This window comes from Phyllobates terribilis, unplaced genomic scaffold, assembly GCF_046119375.1.
Source record: "Phyllobates terribilis strain yellow unplaced genomic scaffold, ASM4611937v1 Scaffold_2__4_contigs__length_985480577, whole genome shotgun sequence".
NCBI classification, from domain to species: Eukaryota; Metazoa; Chordata; class Amphibia; order Anura; family Dendrobatidae; genus Phyllobates; species Phyllobates terribilis.
Window position 1 is genome coordinate 723,446,052 of NW_027362762.1, and position 22,301 is coordinate 723,468,352.

General features: G+C 41.9%; 1 protein-coding gene across 1 annotated transcript in view; it reads left to right on the plus strand.

Annotated features, from left to right (window-relative positions):
• ST7L (suppression of tumorigenicity 7 like) overlaps nucleotides 1–22,301 on the plus strand; it is a 196,750-nt gene that overhangs the window by 156,553 nt on the left and 17,896 nt on the right. Inside the window, exon 14 of the mRNA XM_073667182.1 lies at nucleotides 10,102–10,241. Within this exon, the coding sequence (XP_073523283.1) occupies nucleotides 10,102–10,241 (140 nt within the window). The remainder of the gene's footprint in view (nucleotides 1–10,101; nucleotides 10,242–22,301) is intronic.

The following is a 22,301-nucleotide window of genomic DNA, read 5'->3' on the forward strand; positions in this document are numbered from 1 at the left end:
AGATTTTGGACCAATTCATTTTTTTTAATTTGTTTTTTTACAGACAGCTTGCTAGAGCATATTGTCGTGCAAACAAATTTATACGCATCCCAATTCATAAGCCAGAATCCCCGATGTTACTATGCTAGGGCAAATTTATGGACACCAACTAATGTCCCGGAAATAAAAAAATTTTTAGGACTTACATTTGCCATGGGACTTGTTAAAAAACCGAGCATTCGATCCTACTGGTCCAACCACCCTGTTCAAGCCACCCCTATGTTTTCAGTCGTTCTTCCTAGCACCCGTTATGAAATGCTCCTGCGGTTTTGGCATTTTAACGACAATAGTCAATGCCTGCCCAGAAATGCCCCAGAACGTGACAGGTTATATAAAATTAGACCCATCATTGAAAATTTGTCAGAAAAATTCTTAAGGCTCTACACCCCAAAACAACATATTTCTATAGAGTCCCTTGTAAAATTCAAAGGAAGACTGCACCTCAAGCAATTTATCCCATCTAAAAGGGCAAGGTTTGGAATAAAGATCTATAAAATGTGCGACAGTTCAACCGGATACACATCCGCTTTTCGCATATATGAGGGGAAAGATAGCCAACTAAACCCACCAGGATGCCCTACTTATCTGGGGACATCTGGAAAAATTGTTTGGGAGCTGATAAGTCCATTTTTTCAAAAAGGCTACAATCTATATGTGGACAATTATTACACCAGCATACCCCTATTTAAAAGTCTGGTTGAACACAACATCGGGGCTTGTGGGACCATCCGTAAAAACCGTCAGGGGTTTCCACAACCATTGGTCAACCAAAAGTTTCAAAAGGGGCAGTCAGGGGCTGTACGCAACGGAGAGCTGCTTGCCCTGAAATATAGGGATAAGAGGGATATTTTTGTCCTCAGCTCGATCCACACAGATGCCACTTGGACCACTGTAGAACTAGGATCCACTACTCCGAAGCAAAAACCTGTGTCAGTCATTGACTACAACAAACACATGGGGGGTTTGGACCTTGCAGACCAGGTTCTACAGCCATACCAGGTATCAAGAAAGTCCTATACCTGGTATAAAAAGTTGGTTATTTATTTGTTTCAGGTGGCCACATACAATTCTCTTGTGATGTACAAAAAAGCAGGAAATTCAGATCCTTTTCTTGATTATCAAGAAAAGGTAATTGAAAATCTTGTTTTTCAAAGTGTTAGCCCCGCTCATCCATTAGAATCTGAGGATGTGAAAAGACTCACTGAGCGACATTTTATTGCACTTATTCCAGCAACGGAAACGAGAAGGAACCCCCAGAAAAGATGTCGTGTATGTACTAAGAGAGGAATGAGGCGTGATACCCGCTACTATTGCCCACAATGCCCATCACTGCCAGCCTTATGCGTCACTGACTGCTTTAAAATCTTCCACACAGAACCACGATTTTAAACTGTAAAAATGTATCTCATTTTGTCATTCAAACATTTGGTTCATTTAGTGAATGACACAGTCGAGGAGAGCTCACTTAATTTCCAGGGGTGGGGGGAGGGGTTCTCCAGAATCTAAACTTTCCATTGCGTGCTTGTTTCTGGAAATCATCCATGGAGTTAAAATGGTCACTAAACCCATAGATAAATTCCCAGAGGGGTGTCATTTCCAAAATGGGGTCACTTCAGGGGGGATTCTTTAGTTCTGGTACTTAGCGCCTCTGAAAAGTGCCAGAACAGCAGAATCCCCCCTGAAGTGACCCCATTTTGGAAATGACACCTCTCTGGGAATTCATCTATGGGTTTAGTGACCATTTACCTATCTACTTATTTTCCCACCGCTAGATTAATTTATACAGAGGAGTAGATTGTAAAATTCGGTCACTTGTTGGGGGTTTCCTCTGTTTAGGCACCTCAGGGGCTCTCCAAATGCAACAAGGCGTCCGCTATCGATTCCAGCCAAATTTCCATTCCAAAAGTCAAATGGCGCTCCTTACCTTCCAAGCCATGCCGTGCGCCCAAACAGTGGTTTTGCACCACATATGGGGTATCAGCATGCTCAGGAGAAATTGCACAACACATTTTGGGGGTCCATTTTTTTGGCTGCCCTTGTGAAAATTAAAAATTTGAGGCTAAAGTAGCAGTTTTGTGTTAAAAATGTGTTTTTTTATTTTCACACTTCAACGTTATAAAATTCTGTGAAGCTATAAAATTCTGTGAAGCCCCTGGGGGTTGAAGGTGCTCACCACACATCTAGATAAGTTCCTTGAGGGGTCTAGTTTCCAAAATGTGGTCACTTGTTGGGGGTTTCCTCTGTTTAGGCACCTCAGGGGCTCTCCAAATGCAACATGGCATCCGCTATCGATTCCAGCCAAATTTCCATTCCAAAAGTCAAATGGCGCTCCTTACCTTCCGAGCCATGCGTGCTCAGGAGAAATTGCACAACACATTTTGGGGTCCATTTTTTCTGGCTGCCCTTGTGAAAATTAAAAATTTGAGGCTAAAGTAGCAGTTTTGTGAAAAAAAGTTAAATGTTCATTGTTTTCTTCCACATTCCAAAAATTCCCGTGAAGCACCTGAAGGGTTAATAAACTTCTTGAATGTGGTTTTGAGCACCTTGAGGGGTGCAGTTTTTAGAATGGTATCACTTTTGGGTATTTTCTGTCATAAAAGCCCCTCAAAGTCACTTCATATAAGATGTGGTCCCTAAAAAAATGTTTTTGTAAATTTTGTTGTAAAAATGAGAAATCGCTGGTCAACTTTTACCCCTTATAGCTTCCTAACAAAAAAAAATTTGGTTCCAAAATTGTGCTGATGTGAAGTAGACATGTGGGAAATGTTATTTAATAACTATTTTGTGTGACACATCTCTCTGATTTAAGGGCATGAAAATTCAAAGTTTGAAAATTGCAAAATTTTCAAAATTTTCGCCAAATATCCGATTTTCTCACAAATAAACGCAAGTGATATCAAAGAAATTTTACCACTATCATGAAGTACAATATGTCACGAAAAAACAGTCTCAGAATCAGGGGGATCCGTTGAAGCGTTCCAGAGTAATTACCTCATAAAGTGACAGTGGTCAGAATTGAAAAAATTGGCCCGGTCACTAAGCCAAAAACAGGCTCTGGCGCGAAATGGTTAAAGGGAATCTGTCAGTAGAATCATCCCTCTTAAGCCGTCTATATGGGCTTGCAGGTCATAGAGAGCTGAATAAAATGATACTCTGATATCTGCAATCTGATGTCTTTTTCCAGAGAAATCCACTTTTACTTAAAGGGAACCTGTCATATCTTATCTACTATGTAAACTGCCCTCATGGCGTTATTAGTGATGTAATGTGCATCACTAACATGCTTTTCTCATTAAAATTGGTACAAATATAACATTTTATCTATAATATAACCGGGGATGTGTGTCTCTGTCTGAAGCCTTTATAGACTGCGCATGCATGACGCGTAGTCTGGCTCCAGACAGAAGACTGCATCCAGCTGTTACAGGTAAGAGGAGTGTGTATGGCGCCGGAGATCGCAGTATGCATAGACACTGAACGCATACCGCGATCTCCGTCTCCATACTTAGATACTTACCTGACCGGGAGCAGCGTTGCCGCGGCGCCTCTCTCCGCCGGAGACCGGGGCAGGAGTGAGGCATTGGATTGGCGCATGCACATAGCGCTATCCGGCGCCATTTTACTGAAGACACATTTGCAGTGTGTCTTCAGAAAAATGGCACTGGACAGCACGGTGCTCCAGTGCCACACTCCTCCCCCTGCCTCCAGCAGAACAGGACACAGCAGCGCTGGAGCACAGGGAAAAAAGGTGAGTATAAGTGTTTATTTTTTTGTATGTGTGTACAGCGTGAAAGGGATGAGGGGGCCACACATACCAGGATTGGGGGGTGAGGGGGCCACACATACCAGGATTGGGGGGTGAGGGGACCATGCATGCCAGGATTGGGGGGTGAGGGGACCATGCATACCAGGATTGGGGGGTGAGGGGTACCACACATACCAGGATTGGGGAGTGAGGGAGATACCACGCATACCAGGATTGGGGGGTGAGGGGACCATGCATACCAGGATTGGGTGGTGAGGGGACCACGCATACCAGGATTGGAGGTGAGGGGTGCCATGCATACTAGGATAGGATGGTGGAGACAGGATGGGGGCAGCGCAAATGCCAGGAGGGGTCAGCACATACCAGCATGGGAGTCCATATACCAATAAAACTGCTCGCCACCCGGGCGTAGAACGGGTTCAATAGCTAGTATACTTATTATCCTACCTGCTCATTCAGTCATAGGGGTGTGATCCTTGCATTCAGTCACGGCTGGTGCCGCCCACGTATTTGAATTTTGCTCCCGGCGAGCTCTGAAGCCAGTGTGGGACACGTGCAGTATGAGGTGGCCAGGCAATAACGCTTGTAGTACTGGGAGCCGCATGCGCTGTGACGAGCTGCTCCCGGCTCATTCGCAGTGAAGTTCCCAGCTTCACTGTGTGCGGCCGGAGCTGCTCATCACAGCGCATGCGCAGTGAAGCTGGGGACTACACCGCCTCACAGCGCACTCTCGGGGAGCCTCTCGTCATAGCGCATGCAGCTCCCAGCGCTGCAAAGCTTTACTGCCTGGCCATGTCATACTGCGCAAGTGCCCCACACTGGCTTCAGAGCTCGCCGGGAGCAAGATTCAAATACATGGGCGGCAGCAGCCCTGACAATGCGAGGATCACACCCCTATGACTGAATGAGCAGGTAGGATTATAAGTATATAGAATGTTATATACTCATTGTATTTGCACCAATTTTAATGAAAAAAGCGTGTTAGTGATGCACATTGCATCATTAACAACGGTATGGGGGCAGTTTACATAGTAGATGAGACATGACAGGTTCCCTTTAATATGTAAATTTGCCAGACACAGATCTCCCTTAGAATCTGCCTCCAGAGCTTATTATATATGAAAGGGGGTGTTACCAGTTTGAGACATGTAATGACTGACAGTCTGTTTTTCCTTTAAAATAAGCTCTGGAGGCAGAGTCTCAGGGAGATCCATGTCCTGCCTATAGATCTTAGCAGCTCATTTACATATTAAAAAACATGGATTTTTTGGGGAATAAGACATCGAATCACAGATATAAAAGCATTATTTTAGTAAACTTTCTATGACCTACATACCCATATAAACTGTTTAGGAGGGTTGATCCTACTTTCAGATTCCCTTTAACAAATTTTTTCCTAAATGTTACAAATATTGTCATACTTGATACTTGCTTTTTTTTAATGTACAGTCTTCTTCGGGTACATTACATTTTCAAGTAGCAGTATAATTCCATAATACAGAATAATCTGTAACCTGTAGAGTCCAGTTAATGCTGTTTAATGTTTTATTTATAGAGAGAGGTGTATCCATGTAGAAAGAGGTTTAAAGCCATGCTGAGACTCCGTTAAAGGGAATCTGTCAGCACATTTTTGTTATGTAATCTGACAGTAGCATGATGTAGGGCCAGAAATCCAGATTCCAGCGATGTATCACTTAGTTTAATAGTTGCAGTAGTTATGGTAGTCACTGTATTATCTGCGGCCGATCTAGCAGGACTGAGATGAGTGCTGTGTATAATCCTGCCCACACCACAGCTTTCTATGTGCACGGTTTAGTGACAGAAAGCTGCTATTCAGTGCTGGGGGTGTGGTTGGACTAGGATGCAGGAGGGCAGTTGTCCTGTAGTGATAATCTCCTGCTGATAAAACAATTATTGAACCGTTGATTGTATTGAATACTGATTGTATTGAAACAGTAAAACACAGCCCAGTAAGTGACACATTGCTGGAATCTGCTACCACAATATGGTGCTCTCAGACTACATAGAAAAAACCTGCTGACAGATTCCCTTTAAACCACATTGAAGGTCATTATATCCAAATTGATATAAATTGAAGTTATGTTTATGAATTGCATGAAAGATAATCTCATCCCTTTTTTATTACAGTTCTAGCAATATTTTTTTTGCTTTGGGTTGGTTCATACCTTCAATTAAACGGCATACAAGTAGGGGGGATTGGAAAGATCAAGCAATGTATTTTATGTTAATTAGACCTCTTGAATGCAACCATATATAGGATCTGTCCTATGCATTTCATACTGTCTATAAATGGTTCCTGTGAAATATCTTTTTTGATGAGGCAGTTTTTTTCCCATGCTTATTAATCCTCATTTTTTTTTTTTTTAAAAAAAAAAAAAAAGCTCTAGATTTTTTTTTCAATCAAATAATGTATTTCTGATCATATTTCCCTCTGTTTCACTGTTACTATAGAGGGAGCTTGCGCAATATACAGAACAACATAGGCCTCACTATGGTGGGCTATAAAGTTCCACCTAGTGGTCCAAAATGCACCCGATGCAAGCGGCCTTCTTCTGCTCTCTGACGTCCAACATTTTGTATGCTGTTCTGATGCCCGTGATCACGCAGCCTAAACATGTAGTCATCTCTGTCGTCTAAATGACTAAATATGAACATACCCCATTCTCATCACTTTCAAGAAATGTCAGATTCCAATCTAAACACAAAACAGCTTCTTATAAAACACATTAGAGACTGCCAAGCTGTGATATTTTAGGCTTAGACATGTGATCTGATTTCATACTTGACACCATCGCATACTGATTGATGGAAAACGCATTTGCTTTTGACGTGGGAGTTTTTCCTAGTTGGGAAATCTTTTCAAACTCGTGAAGGCAGCATGAGGTGCTTGCCTGCTTGGCCTGATTCTCACCATGACTGGCCAGCAATCTTCCCTGTGGTTGTAAACAATATGACAGCTTGTAATGGCCTTCCATTGTTTAATTTATTACTTATCGGTGTACACATGAGATGCTTAGGAAAATGGCATTAATTGTCATTCCGCTGGTGAAATCAATTTACATGCCAAGGGAAAGTTTCTGCATGACCGTTACATTATAGACATATTTCTTGATAAGTGTGCTCAAATGTTTATAGCTGACCCACAAGTTTACAGTCTAATTCATACCTTTCAACACTTGAAACGCCAGAATTTGGAACTAAATTAATTGACTTCAAGTCCGCTCCCCCTGCCTGGATGAAGGCCATTATTTAGATGGTGGTTGATGACACATTACCAGATTACAATCAACCATAATATTAAAAACTATGTGACTAATATTGTGTAGGTACCCAAATAACCAGCTCACCAGCTCATTCTGCTGTGGTATGGACTCCATAAAACATCTTAAAGAGAACCTGTCGCCAGAAAAAAACGCTATTAACCTGCAGATGTGGGGTTAATCTGCAGGTTTATAGCATTATTAATAGTGATGGGTGAGCGTGTATTAACCCCTTTACAACAACGTCAGTAATAGTACGTAGCTGCGCCCTGGGCCTTATGGACCAGCTACTTACTATTACGCATCACTGAATAACACCCGCACACAAGCGGTGCTGGGCGATCGCCGCCTGGTGTCAGCTGATTGTCACAGCTGACACCCGGTGCTATGTGCTGGCAGCGGGTTGTGCTGGGGTTAGGGTTGTGCTGGGGTTAGGGTTGTGCTGGGGTTAGGGTTGTGCTGGGGTTAGGATTGTGCTAGGGTCAGGGTTGTGCTAGGGTTGTGCTAGGGTTAGGGTTGAGGTTGGGTTAGGGTTGGACTAGGGTTAGGGTTGAGCTAGGGTAGGGTTAGGGTTGGGATAGGGTTGGGTTTGGGTTAGGATTGTGCTAGGGTTAGGGTTGGGCTAGGGTTAGGGTTGGGCTAGGACTAGGGTTAGGGTTGGGGTTAGGGTTGTCTTGGGATTTTTTCAAAAGTAAAGAAAAAAAATGACGACAATATGGCGACTAGTGTTGAGCGCAAGTGCTCGCTACTTGAGTTTGCATCGGGTGCTTAGGTGTGCACCGAGTATCGTGGGTGCTCGAGTGACATGCTTCAGTTTCCGCCCCATATGTTTTGCAGCTGTTATACAGCCAAAAACACCTTGCGGGGATTGCCTGCCATGCATGAGCGATCCTCGCATGTTTTTTTTTGGATGGCGTCCTCTAATTATTCAAGCAAATTTTACATTCAAAAAGTCAAATACCGCTCCTTCCCTTCCAAACCCTGCCGTGCGCCCAAACAGTGATTTCCCCCCACATATGGGGTATCCACTTACTCAGGAGAAATTGTACAACAAATTGCATGGTGCAATTTCTCCTGTTACCCTTATGAAAATGCAAAATTGGAGGCTGAATGTCATTTTTGTGGGAAAAATGTGAAAATTTTATTTTTACGGCTCAATATTATAAACTTCTGTGAAGCGCCTGGGGGTTTAAGGTGCTCACCACACATCTAGTTAAGTTCCCTGAGGGGTCTAGTTTCCAAAATTGCGTCACTTGTGTGAGGTTTCCACTGTTTAGGCACATTAGGGGCTCCCCAAATGCAACATGGCTTCTGCTAATTATTCAAGCAAATTTTACATTCAAAAAGTCAAATGGCGCTCCTTCCCTTCTGAACCCTACCAGGCGTCCAATCAGTGGTTTTCCCCCACATATGGGGTATCTGCGTGCTCAGGAGGAATTGCACAACAAATTTTGGGGTCCATTTTTTCCTGATACCCTTGCGAAAATAAAAAAAATTGGGGTCTAAAGTACCATTTTTGTGAAAAAAGTTAAATGTTAATTTTTTTCTTACACATTCCAAAAATTCCTGTGAAGCACCTGAAGGGTTAATAAACTTTTTGAATGTGGTTTTGAGCACCTTGAGGGGTGCAGTTTTAAGAATGGTGTCACTTTGGGGTATTTTCTGTCATAAAGGCCCCTCAAAGTCACTTCAGATGTGATGTGGTCCCTAAATAATGGTTTTGTAAATATTGTTGTAAAAATGAGAAATCACTGGTCAACTTTTAACCCTTATAACTTCCTAACAAAAAAAATTTTGGTTCCAAAATTGTGCTGATGTAAAGTAGACATGTGGGAAATGTTATCTATTAACTATTTTGTGTGACATAGCTCTGATTTAAGGGCATGAAAATTGCAAAATTTTCCAAATTTTTCCCAAATTTCTAATTTTTTCACAAATAAACACAAGTGATATTGAAGAAATTTTACCACAATCATGAAGTACAATATGTCACGAAAAAACAATCTCAGAATCAGGGGGATCAGTTGAAGCGTTCCAGAGTAATTACCTCATAAAGTGACAGTGGTCAGAATTGTAAAAATTGGCCTGGTCATTAACGTGCAAAAACCAGCCTCGGGGTTAAAGGGGTTTTCCGACGAAAAAAAGTTGATTTTAATCAATAGATCTTGGAAGAATAATAATAATAATTTATACAATTGGATGTATTTAATTAAAATGTTCCTGTGCTGAGATAATCTTATAAATGTGCCCGTGCTGTGTAATGGCCGTGTCTAATTGTGCAGGAGCATGTTCTGATCATACAACAGCCTCTGGGCATGGGAGGAACAAAAGAACTTATACAGACAGTACAGCACGGGATCACAGCTGATTCTTTGTGAGGTAAAAATTTCCCTGCCTGATTTTAAACAATGTTTTACTTCACATAAAGAATCAGCTGTGACCCCCTGCTATAATATCTGTATACTCTCTTTTGCTTCCTCCCCTGCCAAGGAGATGTGGTATGATCTGTGCACGGTCAGACACAGCCGTTACACAGTACTCAACAGGGGCACATTTATTAGATTATCTCAGCACAGGAACATTATATTTAATCACATCCAATTGTGAAAATTATTATTATTTCAAGATCTAGTGATTAAAATCAACTTTTGTTCGTGGGAAAACCCCTTTAATTTGTTTTGCAAGATTCTTTTGAGAACCTGTCACCAGGTCAAACGTGTCTAGTTTGTGCTTTCATTTTATTCCTGCTGCTGTGCTTATTTTTCAGTTTTTTTTTTTTCTCTTTTAAAAATCTCTGGGCCTTTTTCTTAAGAGCTACTTTTTATAGTTGTTACTCACAGGGCAGGTTGGGGGAAGACTCGCAGGGTAATAATGCAGAGCAGCATAAAGACACGCCCTGAGAATACTGGGAGCCACACCCACTTGGAAAAGGCTATAAAAATTAGCACTAAATCAAGAAAGCCTGTCAATTGAAATCTGATGAAAGTATTGTAATGCTTCTGTATCTTTACACAGCGTTTCACGAAGTATCTGTGTATCCAAAGAAGGAGTTGCCGTTCTTCATCCATTTCACCGCTGGGCTATGTTCTTTTACTGCAATGCTAGCTCTTCTCACCCACCAGTTCCCAGAGCTCATGGGAGTTTTTGCAAAAGCGGTAAGTATCCATGCACAAGAATATTCTTCATAAATCTCCTTAAGTGCATTGAAGTTTAAAATGAGCAGTAACTATTTTAGAAGGTGCACATTTTATGTTATTGTTTTAGAAAATGTTTGTCGAAACTCTTACGGTGTGAATAGTAATTATTATGTAGCTCGAATGTTATATAGGGTTTACATTACGCTGTATTGGCTGCAGTGGCTCGTTGCTTATTGAGTTGCTGCGTTGCAGGTTGGGAGTCATTGGATCATTAATTGCTTCCAGCTAGGACAAGATCTTCATAGAGTTTATTTATTTTGCTTGCTTATATAGTGCCGACATGTTCCGCAGCGTTTTACAGACATCACTGTCCACATTGGGATTCACAATCTACATTCCCTATCAGTATGTCTTTGGAGTGTGGGTGGAAACCGGAGAACCCGGAGGAAACCCACACAAACTCCTTGCAGATGTTCTCCTGGTGGGATTTGAACCTGAACTCCTAGCGCTACAAGGCTACAGTGCTAACCACTGAGCCACCGTGTTTATAGTTCCAATTCATCATTTGTGGTGGTTTTTAAGTCACTTTCTTTTTTTGTTGTGTGCTATTTGTTGACCTCTATTGCACCAAATTCATCAAAGTGGCGCACACAGTTCATGAATTTGGTGCAAAGTAAAAAGAAATAGGGCTTTTTTTCACTGTTATAATTTTTGTAACTTTTTGACCAAAAATTCGCAACTTTTTCAAAATGTCACAAAAGAGTCGACTTTGATATAAGTGCAGAAAATCCCTCCAGGAGGACTAGAGTGGAGTTGCCCAGTATTTTATGACTTTTGAAAAAGTCACAATTAATGAATCAGACGAAAACATCTGTAATCAGTAAAATCCGCCCACAAAGCACACAAATAAAAAAAACCTAGGTGAGCACATATAAAGTAGACTTTAAAAAAAAAGGCACACATAGAATTAATGAATTTGGTGCAAACAAAAAAAAAAAGCATAACACTTGACAAAAAACAACCGTAAAAAGCAATGATGAATCAGGATCCTATAGTTCTCCCTGGGCTTTCAAGAATTTCCTTTACACTCAGGTAGTGTATAAGTGCCGACTACAAGGCTCAGACTTTAGGATCCTTGCTTTATTTGCCAGCTCCACAATACACGGACTTAAAGCACCACTCCAGCATTTTTTTTCTATTTCAGCGCTGAATTGGTGCCACTAATGTAAGGTCCCTGAGCCTAGTATTATACTTACCAGCCGCTGTCTTCAGCTCTTCCCAGCGCATCCATTTTTGGACTGCACCTTCTGACTAACCAGAAGTCAGGTAACTGTCACAAGCTCTCGATGTAAGTCTATGGAAACCTCGCTCTAGTTCTCATAGACTTGCATTGAGTAGTGACTTCCAGATCGCCCAGCAAACACTGGAGCAATCCGGCAGGTCTCAGCCTGCTGGAGACCGACCGGAGTGACGCTTATAACAGATGTACGTGGCAGCTGGTAAGTATAAGACTAGGGGCAGGGAACTTAGCTTAGTGGCACCACTCCAGAGGACAATTTTTTTTTTAAAAAAGCTATGGAGTGGTGCTTTCTTCACACCCAGCACATTTGGTCATCAGATATAAAATATAACAATATGCAGTCTGTAATTTAAAGGGGTTTTCTCAAGTAATATCATCAGGAGCGCTCCACTCCTGCCGCACCGCTTTCTGCTTTGCCTGGCATGGTGCTCTCCTGAGGAGTGTTGTCACAGGTTTACCGCGACAGGAGCCAGAATACCGCAGTTTCTGATTCCTCCTATTCCTGCAATCATTAGAAGATTTTCACCTTCATATTAAACGGTGCTGGTTTCTTTTAGCAGTGCAGGAGTTAATCTGCTTAGCTGTGAGCTCCTGGAAGCTTACCTGCCTTGAAGCTCGCAGCTGTTCACTGTTAGCCACTCCCCTCTCTTATATATTCTGGGCTCTGGCAAGCAGTCATTGCCAGAGCTAGCTTCACGCTGCATGGTTCTAGGAGTTTGGTGAAGAGTTGTTGTTTGAGAAGGCATTTGGTTGATTTAGCGAAGACTGTATCGTGGTTTTGGTTGCAAGTTTGTCCCCTCCTTCTCCTACTTTAGTTTTTCCCCATCCTCCACTTTCCGGTGTTATCCTCTGTTGTTTGTCTGCATATATTTGTTTGAGTGGTACTTTCCTTTATCCCTGTTTGTATTACCTTGTTAGTCTGGTTGGTGTACTGCCATACACTACTACTCCCCTCTTCCCTGGGTGGGGCAAGGTAACAGACTGAGGGCGGATTGAGGAGCTCAGACAAGGTATGTGGCTCTGTCGTCTTCATCTTCAGAAGTAATCTGGGGAACAGGGCCAGCTAGGGCACCCCTAGCGCCAGGGACAGGGAAGGAGCTCCTGGTCCCCGGATACCCGACAACAGAGTCGTGACATTAGGTTTGGCCAAAACCGTTTTTTGATCCATTATGGATCGTATCACTGCTCTGACAGGGCAACTGCATCAACTCAGCCTGGAGGTGACAGATCTATGCACTGTCATGTTGCAGCACTCTAACTCATCAGGTTTGGGAACCATGACACCCAGGCAGCCCCCGTTGGAGCCCAAGTTCGCTTTGCCTGACAAGTTCTCTGGGGGGCGTGATAAGGGAACCTGGTCTGAGTCATCTGAGGAGCCCATGCAGTTAGGTCGGGTGAATAGTTCTGTGGAGCAAACTGTAGTTAAGCGTAAAGGGCGAGTATGCTTTTACTGTGGGAGGAAGGGTCATTTTGTGGGTGCTTTTCCTTCCCTACCACACCGTAAACAGCCGCTGGAAAACAAAGCCCAGGTTGCAGAGAGGTTAGCAACGCGGGTGTACATATCTCCTCCGTGGGTAGGTCACAAGTTTTTCTACCGGCTGAAATCCATCTGGGCAAAAATAAGGTGGTCATTTCTGCCTTTCTGGACAGGGAGGGGGGGATTTAATTTGATCGACCCTAGGTTCTTTCAGGTCCAGGGCCTCAAACCACATACACTGTCCAAACATATACCCATAATCGCCATAGACTCCGCACCCTTGAGGCAGGGGTATTTTACTCAAGTCATCCTAGGGTTACATCTACAGGTAGGGGCCATGCACTCAGAATGTATTGACTGTTATGTGCTAGAGGGCTTGCCCTCTCCTTTGGTTATTGGACTACCTTGGCTCACGCTGCCCAACCCTGTGGTAGATTGGCAGACTCGGGAGATGGCAAATTGAAGCGACTTTTGTTAAGGACACTGTTTGGGCACCCGGCTAGCTAGGGTGGATACCCAGTCTGTGCCTAAATACCTGCCTGACTTTAGGGATGTGTTTATGGAGCAGGATTGTCAAGAACTCACTCCCCATCATCCTTATGACTGCTCCCTTAATCTTGTTCCTGGGGCCAGGCTGCCTAAGAGCAGACTTTATAATATCTCTAGTCCAGAGAGGCAGGTCATTAAGGACTATATTGCAGAAAGTTTGGCAAAGGGTTATATCAGACCATCCTCATCCCCCATTGCTGCTGGGTTTTTCTTTGTAAAGAAGATTTCCGCAAGCTAAATCAGATCATGGTCCGGGATCCGTATCCGCTCCCTCTCATCCCGGACCTCTTTAATCAGATCGTGGGAGCAAAATGGTTTTCTAAATTGGATCTTCGAGGGGGCGTATAATCTCATTTGTATTAAAGAGGGGATGAGTGGAAAACTGCCTCCAATACACCTGAAAGACACTATGAGAACCTTGTGATGCCATTTGGGTTGACTAATGCTCCCAACGTCTTTCAGCATTTTGTAAATTACATCTTTAGTCACCTGGCTGGTAGATTTGTTGTGATCTATCTGGATCACATATTAATTTATTCGCCTGACCTTGAACCACATCAGGTACATGTCAGGCCTGTCTTACAGATACTCTGAGACAATTTGTCAAACCAGAGAAGTGTATGTTTTCGGTTGAGAACATCCCGTTTCTGGGCTATATTTTATGGTCTACTTGTTTTCGCATGGATCCAGTGAAAGTCCGAGCTGTACAGGATTGGGATTGTCCTGAGGATTTAAAGGACTTACAAAGGTTTTTGGGTTTCGCCAACTACTACTGCAAGTCCAACAAAAAATTTTTGATAGTGGCCAAACAAACTTCTGACGGATATGACGAGGAAAGGGACAGACTTTTCTAAATGGTCCAGTCTGGCCAGGGAGGCATTCAATACCTTGAAGGAGTGTTTTGCATCTGCGCCGATTCTCATACAGCCTGACGTCACTCTGCCAAGAAAATCTGCCCATACGTGCCCTCCTAGAGAAACCCCATAGACAGTTGTGCCTTTAGTGTCAGAACACTAAGCCTCTTCCCAGACATCCTGGCCACCTCTGCTCTGCACTGTACAGTATGTATAACGGCTGGGAGCCAACAAGTAGCCCCTTCTACAAAGTCCATGTGCAGGAATGCATATATAATAGATCGATTAAAAGATTGACTGCCCCAATAGAGATTAACCACAGCTTTTAAATATCACTTTGCACCTGGAGGGGTTAAATTAACAAAACATATTTCTTCCTGGATCTGTGTACTAATTTTTGTCAAAGCAGTTGCACGCCTGGCAATGGGGCCTCCTTTCTCCAAACTTCTGCTATGCGTTAAGTGAAAAAATGCAGTTGGACATGGCTGTGATTAATTCCTCGGCAGTCCCTTGCTGGCTGTATTGTAAGCACGGGCTTAGCTATCTGCTCCATCAGTTCCTCTAGGACTATGTTAACTGGATTGCACGCTTTTGCAGATGAGAGTCAAATGGGGCTCAGGAACCCAACATTTTGTTATCTTGTGGAAGAACTTTATTCCGAGGTTCACACCTCTGTCTTGTAGTGCTCTGTCCAGATAGAATAGGGTTAAAATACCTAAGGTGATCCTTAGATTTGCCCTGAGATTGGTGGAGGGTTAATAGAGGAGGAATATAGTATTTTATGCTCAATGTGAAGCTGCAAAGAAGAGGTTAAGAGCGTGACAATCAGAATTACATGTAAAAACATTCTTGAGAAATAGGTAGCATGGGATATAAACATATATCAAACAGAGCAAAATTCCTTACATATACTATTGCCAAGATAAACTGGTAGTTTCCAAGCCCCCTAAACAAACCCTGCTTACAATCAATTTAGTTTTCTCTATAAACACTGTCTTTTGTCTGTCTGAGGGAGAAAGGCGCATGGACAGCCTCACCGCTGCGGCCATATCTGCACATGCCGTGATTAGACGTCTGTCTTGTCTTGTGTAATGCCTTCCATTCGTAGGGTGCCCGGTCTGAGAATATACACTCCTGGTTTTGCATACGTTTGAGGGTGACATTACAGAAGAACCTTACCCTCATATAATACCACCTGCATTTTTCTTTTTCTACTGGTCTCATTCGATACACTGCTTTTGGCTATGTAACCTATATCTTACGCGACTGTACTGACTGTATAACAATTGTGTAACAATGACCATAGGCTTTTCTATATCCTCCAAGGATACACTTTATAAGACTTAGCTCATTTTTTTCTGCCATATTTTCTATAGGACAGTTCTATTACAAATACGAAAGAATTGAACTGAAGTATAAGTTGGTATATATGTAATGTGTAGGAGCATGTTCACACTGGCCATTAAACAGACAAAACGTAAGATGCTGTAAGTAAGTAAAACGCAATAGTTCATATAAATAACATTGGGTACTTAGTAAACACTGTTTTTGATCAAAAAAAGCGTAGAAGCCATGCCTCCAGCGTCAAGGTGTACCCAGTCGGGATGGTCCTAACCTCTATTTTTAGTTGCATATAATTTACTGAATGAGCCCTGTAATTAGGTAAAGCCTATAGGTACCAATCACAAGATACATATCAGTCCTACCACATCAATTCAGTGGCAAAACTCAGCACCAATTAGTGCTATGTTTACTTAGCATTCTGTCAGGTTCACATTGTGTTTCTTTGCCCAATCATGACTTCATTGGGAACTTCCATCTGAATCCAAGAAAAATGAAATTAATCGTCTCTATGGAGTCATTAACTCCAATAAGGCAAGCAAAGTCCAAAATGTGAATCTTTGCCCTCTGCTTGGCGATTGACTGCCAAACAGAGATCAAAGTTTCATATTTTGAACTTTTTTTCTTGTTGAAGGCAAAGGTTTAGTCTGGGGCATATCTACAGGTGCATCTCACTAAATTAGAATATCATCAAAAAGTTAATTTATTTCAGTGGGACCTTGTGAAGTGTGTCAGTAACTGCCTTCTGGACATCTGTCAAGTCAGCAGTCTTCCCCATGATTGTGGAGCCTACTGAAACAGACTAAGGGATCTTTTTAAACGCTTAGGAAGCCTTTGCAGGTGTTTTTTGTTAATGATTCTAATTTACTGAGATAATGACTTTTGTGTTTTCATTGGCTGTAAGCCATAACCATCAACATTAACAGAAATAAACACTTGAAATAGATCGCTCTGTTTGTAATGACTCTATATAATATACAGGACACACCTTCTCATTTAAAGATTTTTCTGTATTTTCATGACTATGAAAATTGTACATTCACACTGAAGGCATCAAAACTATGAATTAACACATGTGGAATTATATACTTAACAAAAAAAGTGTGAAACAACTGAAAACATGTCTTATATTCTAGGTTCTTCAAAGTAGCCACCTTTTGCTTTGATGACAGCTTTGCACACTCTTGGCATTCTCTTGATGAACTTCAAGAGGTAGTCACCGGAAATGGTCTTCCAACAATTTTGAAGGAGTTCCCAGAGATGCTTAGCACTTGTTGGCCCTTTTGCCTTCACTCTGCGGTCCAGCTCACCCCAAACCATCTCGATTGGGTTCAGGTCTGGTGACTGTGGAGGCCAGGTCATCTGGAGTAGCACCCCATCACTCTCCTTCTTGGTCAAATAGCCCTTACACGGCCTGGAGGTGTGTTTGGGGTCATTGTTCTATTGAAAAATAAATGATGGTCCAACTAAATGCAAACCAGATGGAATAGCATGCCACTGCAAGATGCTGTGGTAGCCATGCTGGTTCAGTATGCCTTCAGTTTTGAATAAATCTCCAACAGTGTCACCAGCAAAGCACCCCCACACCATCACACCTCCTCCTCCATGCTTCACGGTGGGAACCAGGCATGTAGAGTCCATCCGTTCACCTTTTCTGCATCTCACAAAGACACGGTGGTTGGAACCAAAGATCTCAAATTTGGACTCATCAGACCAAAGCACAGATTTCCACTGGTCTAATGTCCATTCCTTGTGTTCTTTAGCCCAAACAAGTCTCTTCTGCTTGTTGCCTGTCCTTAGCAGTGGTTTCCTAGCAGCTATTTTACCATGAAGGCCTGCTGCACAAAGTCTCCTCTTAACAGATGTTGAAGAGATGTGTCTGCTGCTAGAACTCTGTGTGGCATGGACCTGGTCTTTAATCTGAGCTGCTGTTAACCTGCAATTTCTGAGGTTGGTGACTTGGATAAACTTATCCTCAGAAGCAGAGGTGACTCTTGGTCTTCCTTTCCTGGGGCGGTCCTCATGTGAACCAGTTTCTTTGTAGCACTTGATGGTTTTTGCAACTGCACTTGGGGACACTTTCAAAGTTTTCCCAATTTTTCCCACTGACTGACCTTCATTTCTTAAAGTACTGATGGCCACTCGTTTTTCTTTACCTAGCTACTTTTTTCTTGCCATAATACAAATTCTAACAGTCTATTCAGTAGGACTATCAGCTGTGTATCCACCAGACTTCTGCACAACACAACTAATGGTCCCAACCCCATTTATAAGGCAAGAAATCCCACTTATTAAACCTGACATGGCACACCTGTGAAGTGAAAACCATTTCCGGTGACTACCTCTTGAAACTCATCAAGAGAATGCCAAGAGTGTGCAAAGCAGTCATCAAAGCAAAAGGTGGCTACTTTGAAGAGCCTAGAATATAAGACATATTTTCAGTTGTTTCACACTTTTTTGTTAAGTATATAATTCCACATGTGTTAATTCATAGTTTTGATGCCTTCAGTGTGAATGTACAATTCTCATAGTTATGAAAATATAGAAATTTCTTTAAATGAGAAGGTGTGTCCAAACTTTTGGTCTGTACTGTATGTGTTTCACTTTTTGTATTGAAGAACTGAAATAAATGAACTTTTGATGATATTCTAATTTAGTGAGATGCACCTGTAAATCCCGGGTTTTGGGATTCAGACTGATGCTTCCAAAGAAGTAATCAACAGCAGAGAAATGTGCTCTAATCATATACTACAAAAAATAAATCTGACCAGATCCTCCTAACAGAAAGAAGCAAGTGTGAACAGGTACAAACGGAGTGTCTGCAGTATATCCAGTGGCATGTAAAAGTTTGGGCACCCCTGGTCAAAATTACTGTTATTGGGAACGGTTAAGCAACTTGAAGATGAAATGATCTGTAAAAGGACTAAAGTTAAAGATGATACATTTCCTTTGTATTGTAGGCAAAAAAATTAAAAATGTTATTTTTTTACATTTTAAAAATTACCAAATGGACCTCTGCTGCCGAGAACAATAGCAGCCTATGCACATTGAAGAATCAATCTATTTCAGATTAGTTCAGAGCACATCCGAAGCAGGGTTAGTCTGTGTAAACAGGCTATTAAACGATTGATGACTGGCAAGTAAGTCGTTGGTCGGAGGACGTTTAACAATACTCATCGCGCAAAGCAAACAGCCTTAGGCTAGGGTCACACGACCGATTTTCTTTTCAGAGTGTGCGAATCACACGCTAATCAGAGTTTGATCACAGTTTGACCAGAGTGTAATCTAATTTTCTCGGATGTGGAGAAGAAAAAAAAAAGATCCATCTTCTGCATTCTGTCAGTCCTTGAAAATCGGATCGCTCTCGGATGTCATCAGAGTTCGGTCTGATGTTTTCCGCGGACCCATAGACCTGGATGGCCGAGTGTGATCCAATCGGACGCAACTCGTGTATGCTACGATATTTTTCCTCAGACAAACTCGGTCTGAGGAAAAAATTGGACTTTTGCATGACCCTATAGAATAACGTGGGGATGAGTGTTATCCATCACAACGACAGATAGCATTCGTCCAACTTCTACAGTTGTGTGCACGAGCCTTAAGAGGGATTACTTCATGGGAAAGTATGTGCAAGTTTATTTTTATGCAAAAGAAAGAAATCTGTTTGTCTATTGTAAGCTATAACTAGATACCCCATAAGTCTATGTCTGTTCCATGAAAGCGCATTCAACATAACTAGGAATACTAGCCAATCCAGCAACCCAGCTGTAGACATTTGTCTCAAGGTTCCTGCACCTATTCAGTATTCAAGATTCTGAATGGTTGGATGAGATGCCCTTGATGCTGCTCTATGGGGTACTGGTTCTCATTAAGGAAATACAGCAGATGTATTCAGTCTTGCATGCAATGCTCCTTGGGAAAACATATATGCAAATTAAATAGTCTTCAGAAGTAAAACAACTGTGTCTTTAATGCAATAATTAAAGATGTGCAGATGGATTCCCGGACTCTGGTCCAGGTCAGTTGTACCTGGCAGCTACATGGAAGTCCCATGAATTCTTTCCGGCGTCCCAGATTTGGCTTTTCATTAGCCGGGGTTGTTGGGACATCATTTGTGCGATGGTGGTTGTAAGCCCACTTCGCGGCCAAACGACCTGCTTGGTACAGGTTTTGGCGCCTACTCCTCCCTTCTGGGCCCAGCCAGGCATTTTATATTTTGTAACTGCGACACAACTGTCACTTGACCTGGTGTCTGCTGAATCCCCTTCCTGTGGGAACATAGGTTCCCACTATTAGGTTCCTACTAATAGAATTCTTTTGCTTTCCCTTTCTCTTTCGTCCTTGATCAGCTGGTGGCGGTGTTTGCCCACAGATCCTCTGCTTTAAACACTGTTATATGTGTCCCTTCACTTCTTCATCACCTTACAACATATCATGACCATTAGGTTTGCCCTTCCTATATATGAGAGTGAGCATTGCATTTTTAGATATAGCATGCTTTTATCAACAGGTAAGTGTTCTGGCACATTTGTTGGCTTATTTCCTCATTAAAAAAACACATTTTTGAATTAAAAAAAAACCTTTCCATCCTTCAACATGTCTGAATTTTGTGTGTAATGCCTGTATTGTACATGTACTATCGCATCAAATGGCTCCTTCAAATCCTGGAGATGATATGGGTGGTTACCAGGCAGGAAATAAATCTGCGACTGACGGCGCAGTAGAACGTTGATGGATTATGTAGTGCCGTCTGAGATCTGAGACCACACACAAACACACACACTGAAAGATAACACTAACTGTGCAGTACGCGGGCCGGCTACCGAGCATAGAATGGGGCTGGTTCTTGTTTACCCTGAGACATGGATTATTTTACAATATCTGTCAAGCATATGTACAAGTGCAGTTTATTGTGTGAAGATATTAGCGTAAACTCATGACATAACCACATGTCAGGCTTTTGCAAAGAGATATAGTTGATTGATGATAAATATTAATAGAAGTGTTATTACGTTGGAGCGTACACAGATATAATATGTATAACTATTCTCTTGTGCATATATATTTTTACACTAAAATATATTTCCCCCTTTGCTACATACTGAATTTCTTCAAAAGACTCTGTCGCCAGTTAACTCCCGGTATGTGAATAAAGGCTTTAAAGAATAAACATATGCATTTCTATATAAAAATGACTCACTGTTCATGTGTTCAGGCTAAAGTAGTATCTTTTTACCGCTTCAGGTTTCCAAAGACGCCAAGCGGTTAAAAGAAGTCAGCTGACCAGTCTTTAGGTGTTCTCCATGCTCTATACTTTATAATAGAAGTCAATGATAAAGCGTAAAAGACAACTGGGCATCATTTAGCGTTTTTTTGCTTAAAAAAAATGCTAGTTGTTTCTTCATTGTTGATTGGAGTTATAAAAAATGACTGAAAAACTCCAATAAAAAAAAAATGCCACAAAAATGCTGGCAGAAGCCTCAAAAAAAAATCCACCAGTGGGTAAAAACTTCAAAATAATGCTTAGGAAATTAAAAAAACAGCAAAAAATATGCTTGAGGAAAACTAATGCAGATGTTTCCTGAAGTGCCTTCTTGATAAATAGGCGAGTTTGGCTGCTTAAACAAAGACGTTGTGTTCACGTACTCATACTGGGCTACTTGCTGTAGTTTTGACAAAACTGGTACAGCTCTGCTTGTCCTCTGTGATCAGCTTTTACAATTTTCTTCCCCATATTGATGAGCTCTGGCTATCCTCGCCCTTCAAAAGTTGACATTATATATTTATTTTACTCATTAATTCCACAGCACTTTACATACATTATCGGCACTGTCCCCATTGGGGTTTACAATCTAGATTTCCTATCAGTTTGTCTTTGGAGTGTGGGAGGAAACTGGAGAACCTGGAGGAAACCTGCGCAAACACGGGAAGAACATACAAACTCCTTGTAGATGTTGTCCTTGGTGGGATTTCCACCCAGGACCCCAGCGCTGCTAACCACTGAGCCACAAGTTGATATTATTTACTTGCCTGGCTTCTGATCAGGCTTATTTCCATCAGCCTGATTAGCAGAGACACACACATTTGTATTGCCCATTACCTGATAATCTTATGTTTCGTACTACTAGTTTAGTAGTCTGTACTTTATGATCAGTCTGTACTTTTCATAGGAGGTGTACTCATTTATGCTGAGCACAGTATATGATTACTAGAAAGACAGAAAGGCAATTGTTAAAAATATGCATCCTTTTAAGGTTGTACATGGTTAGAAAAGCCCAGCTTCTTTCTTCCGGAAACAGTACACCAGTACATGGGTGGTGTCGGGTATTGGAGCTCTGCCCCATTGAAGTGAATGGGACAGGTTTTTGATGAAAGCATCAAATTCTGTTACATACCCTTTAAGTCCTATATAATCATCTTTGCTGCAAACAGCTCAGTGGCAATTTTGCCTTGAGAAAATCTTTAATAAGTTGAAGAAAACTCATTACCAAGCTTATTCTTTAAAATCCCATTAATGGACTCTATGAACCAGACTGCACAAAGTAGAATTGTCCTGG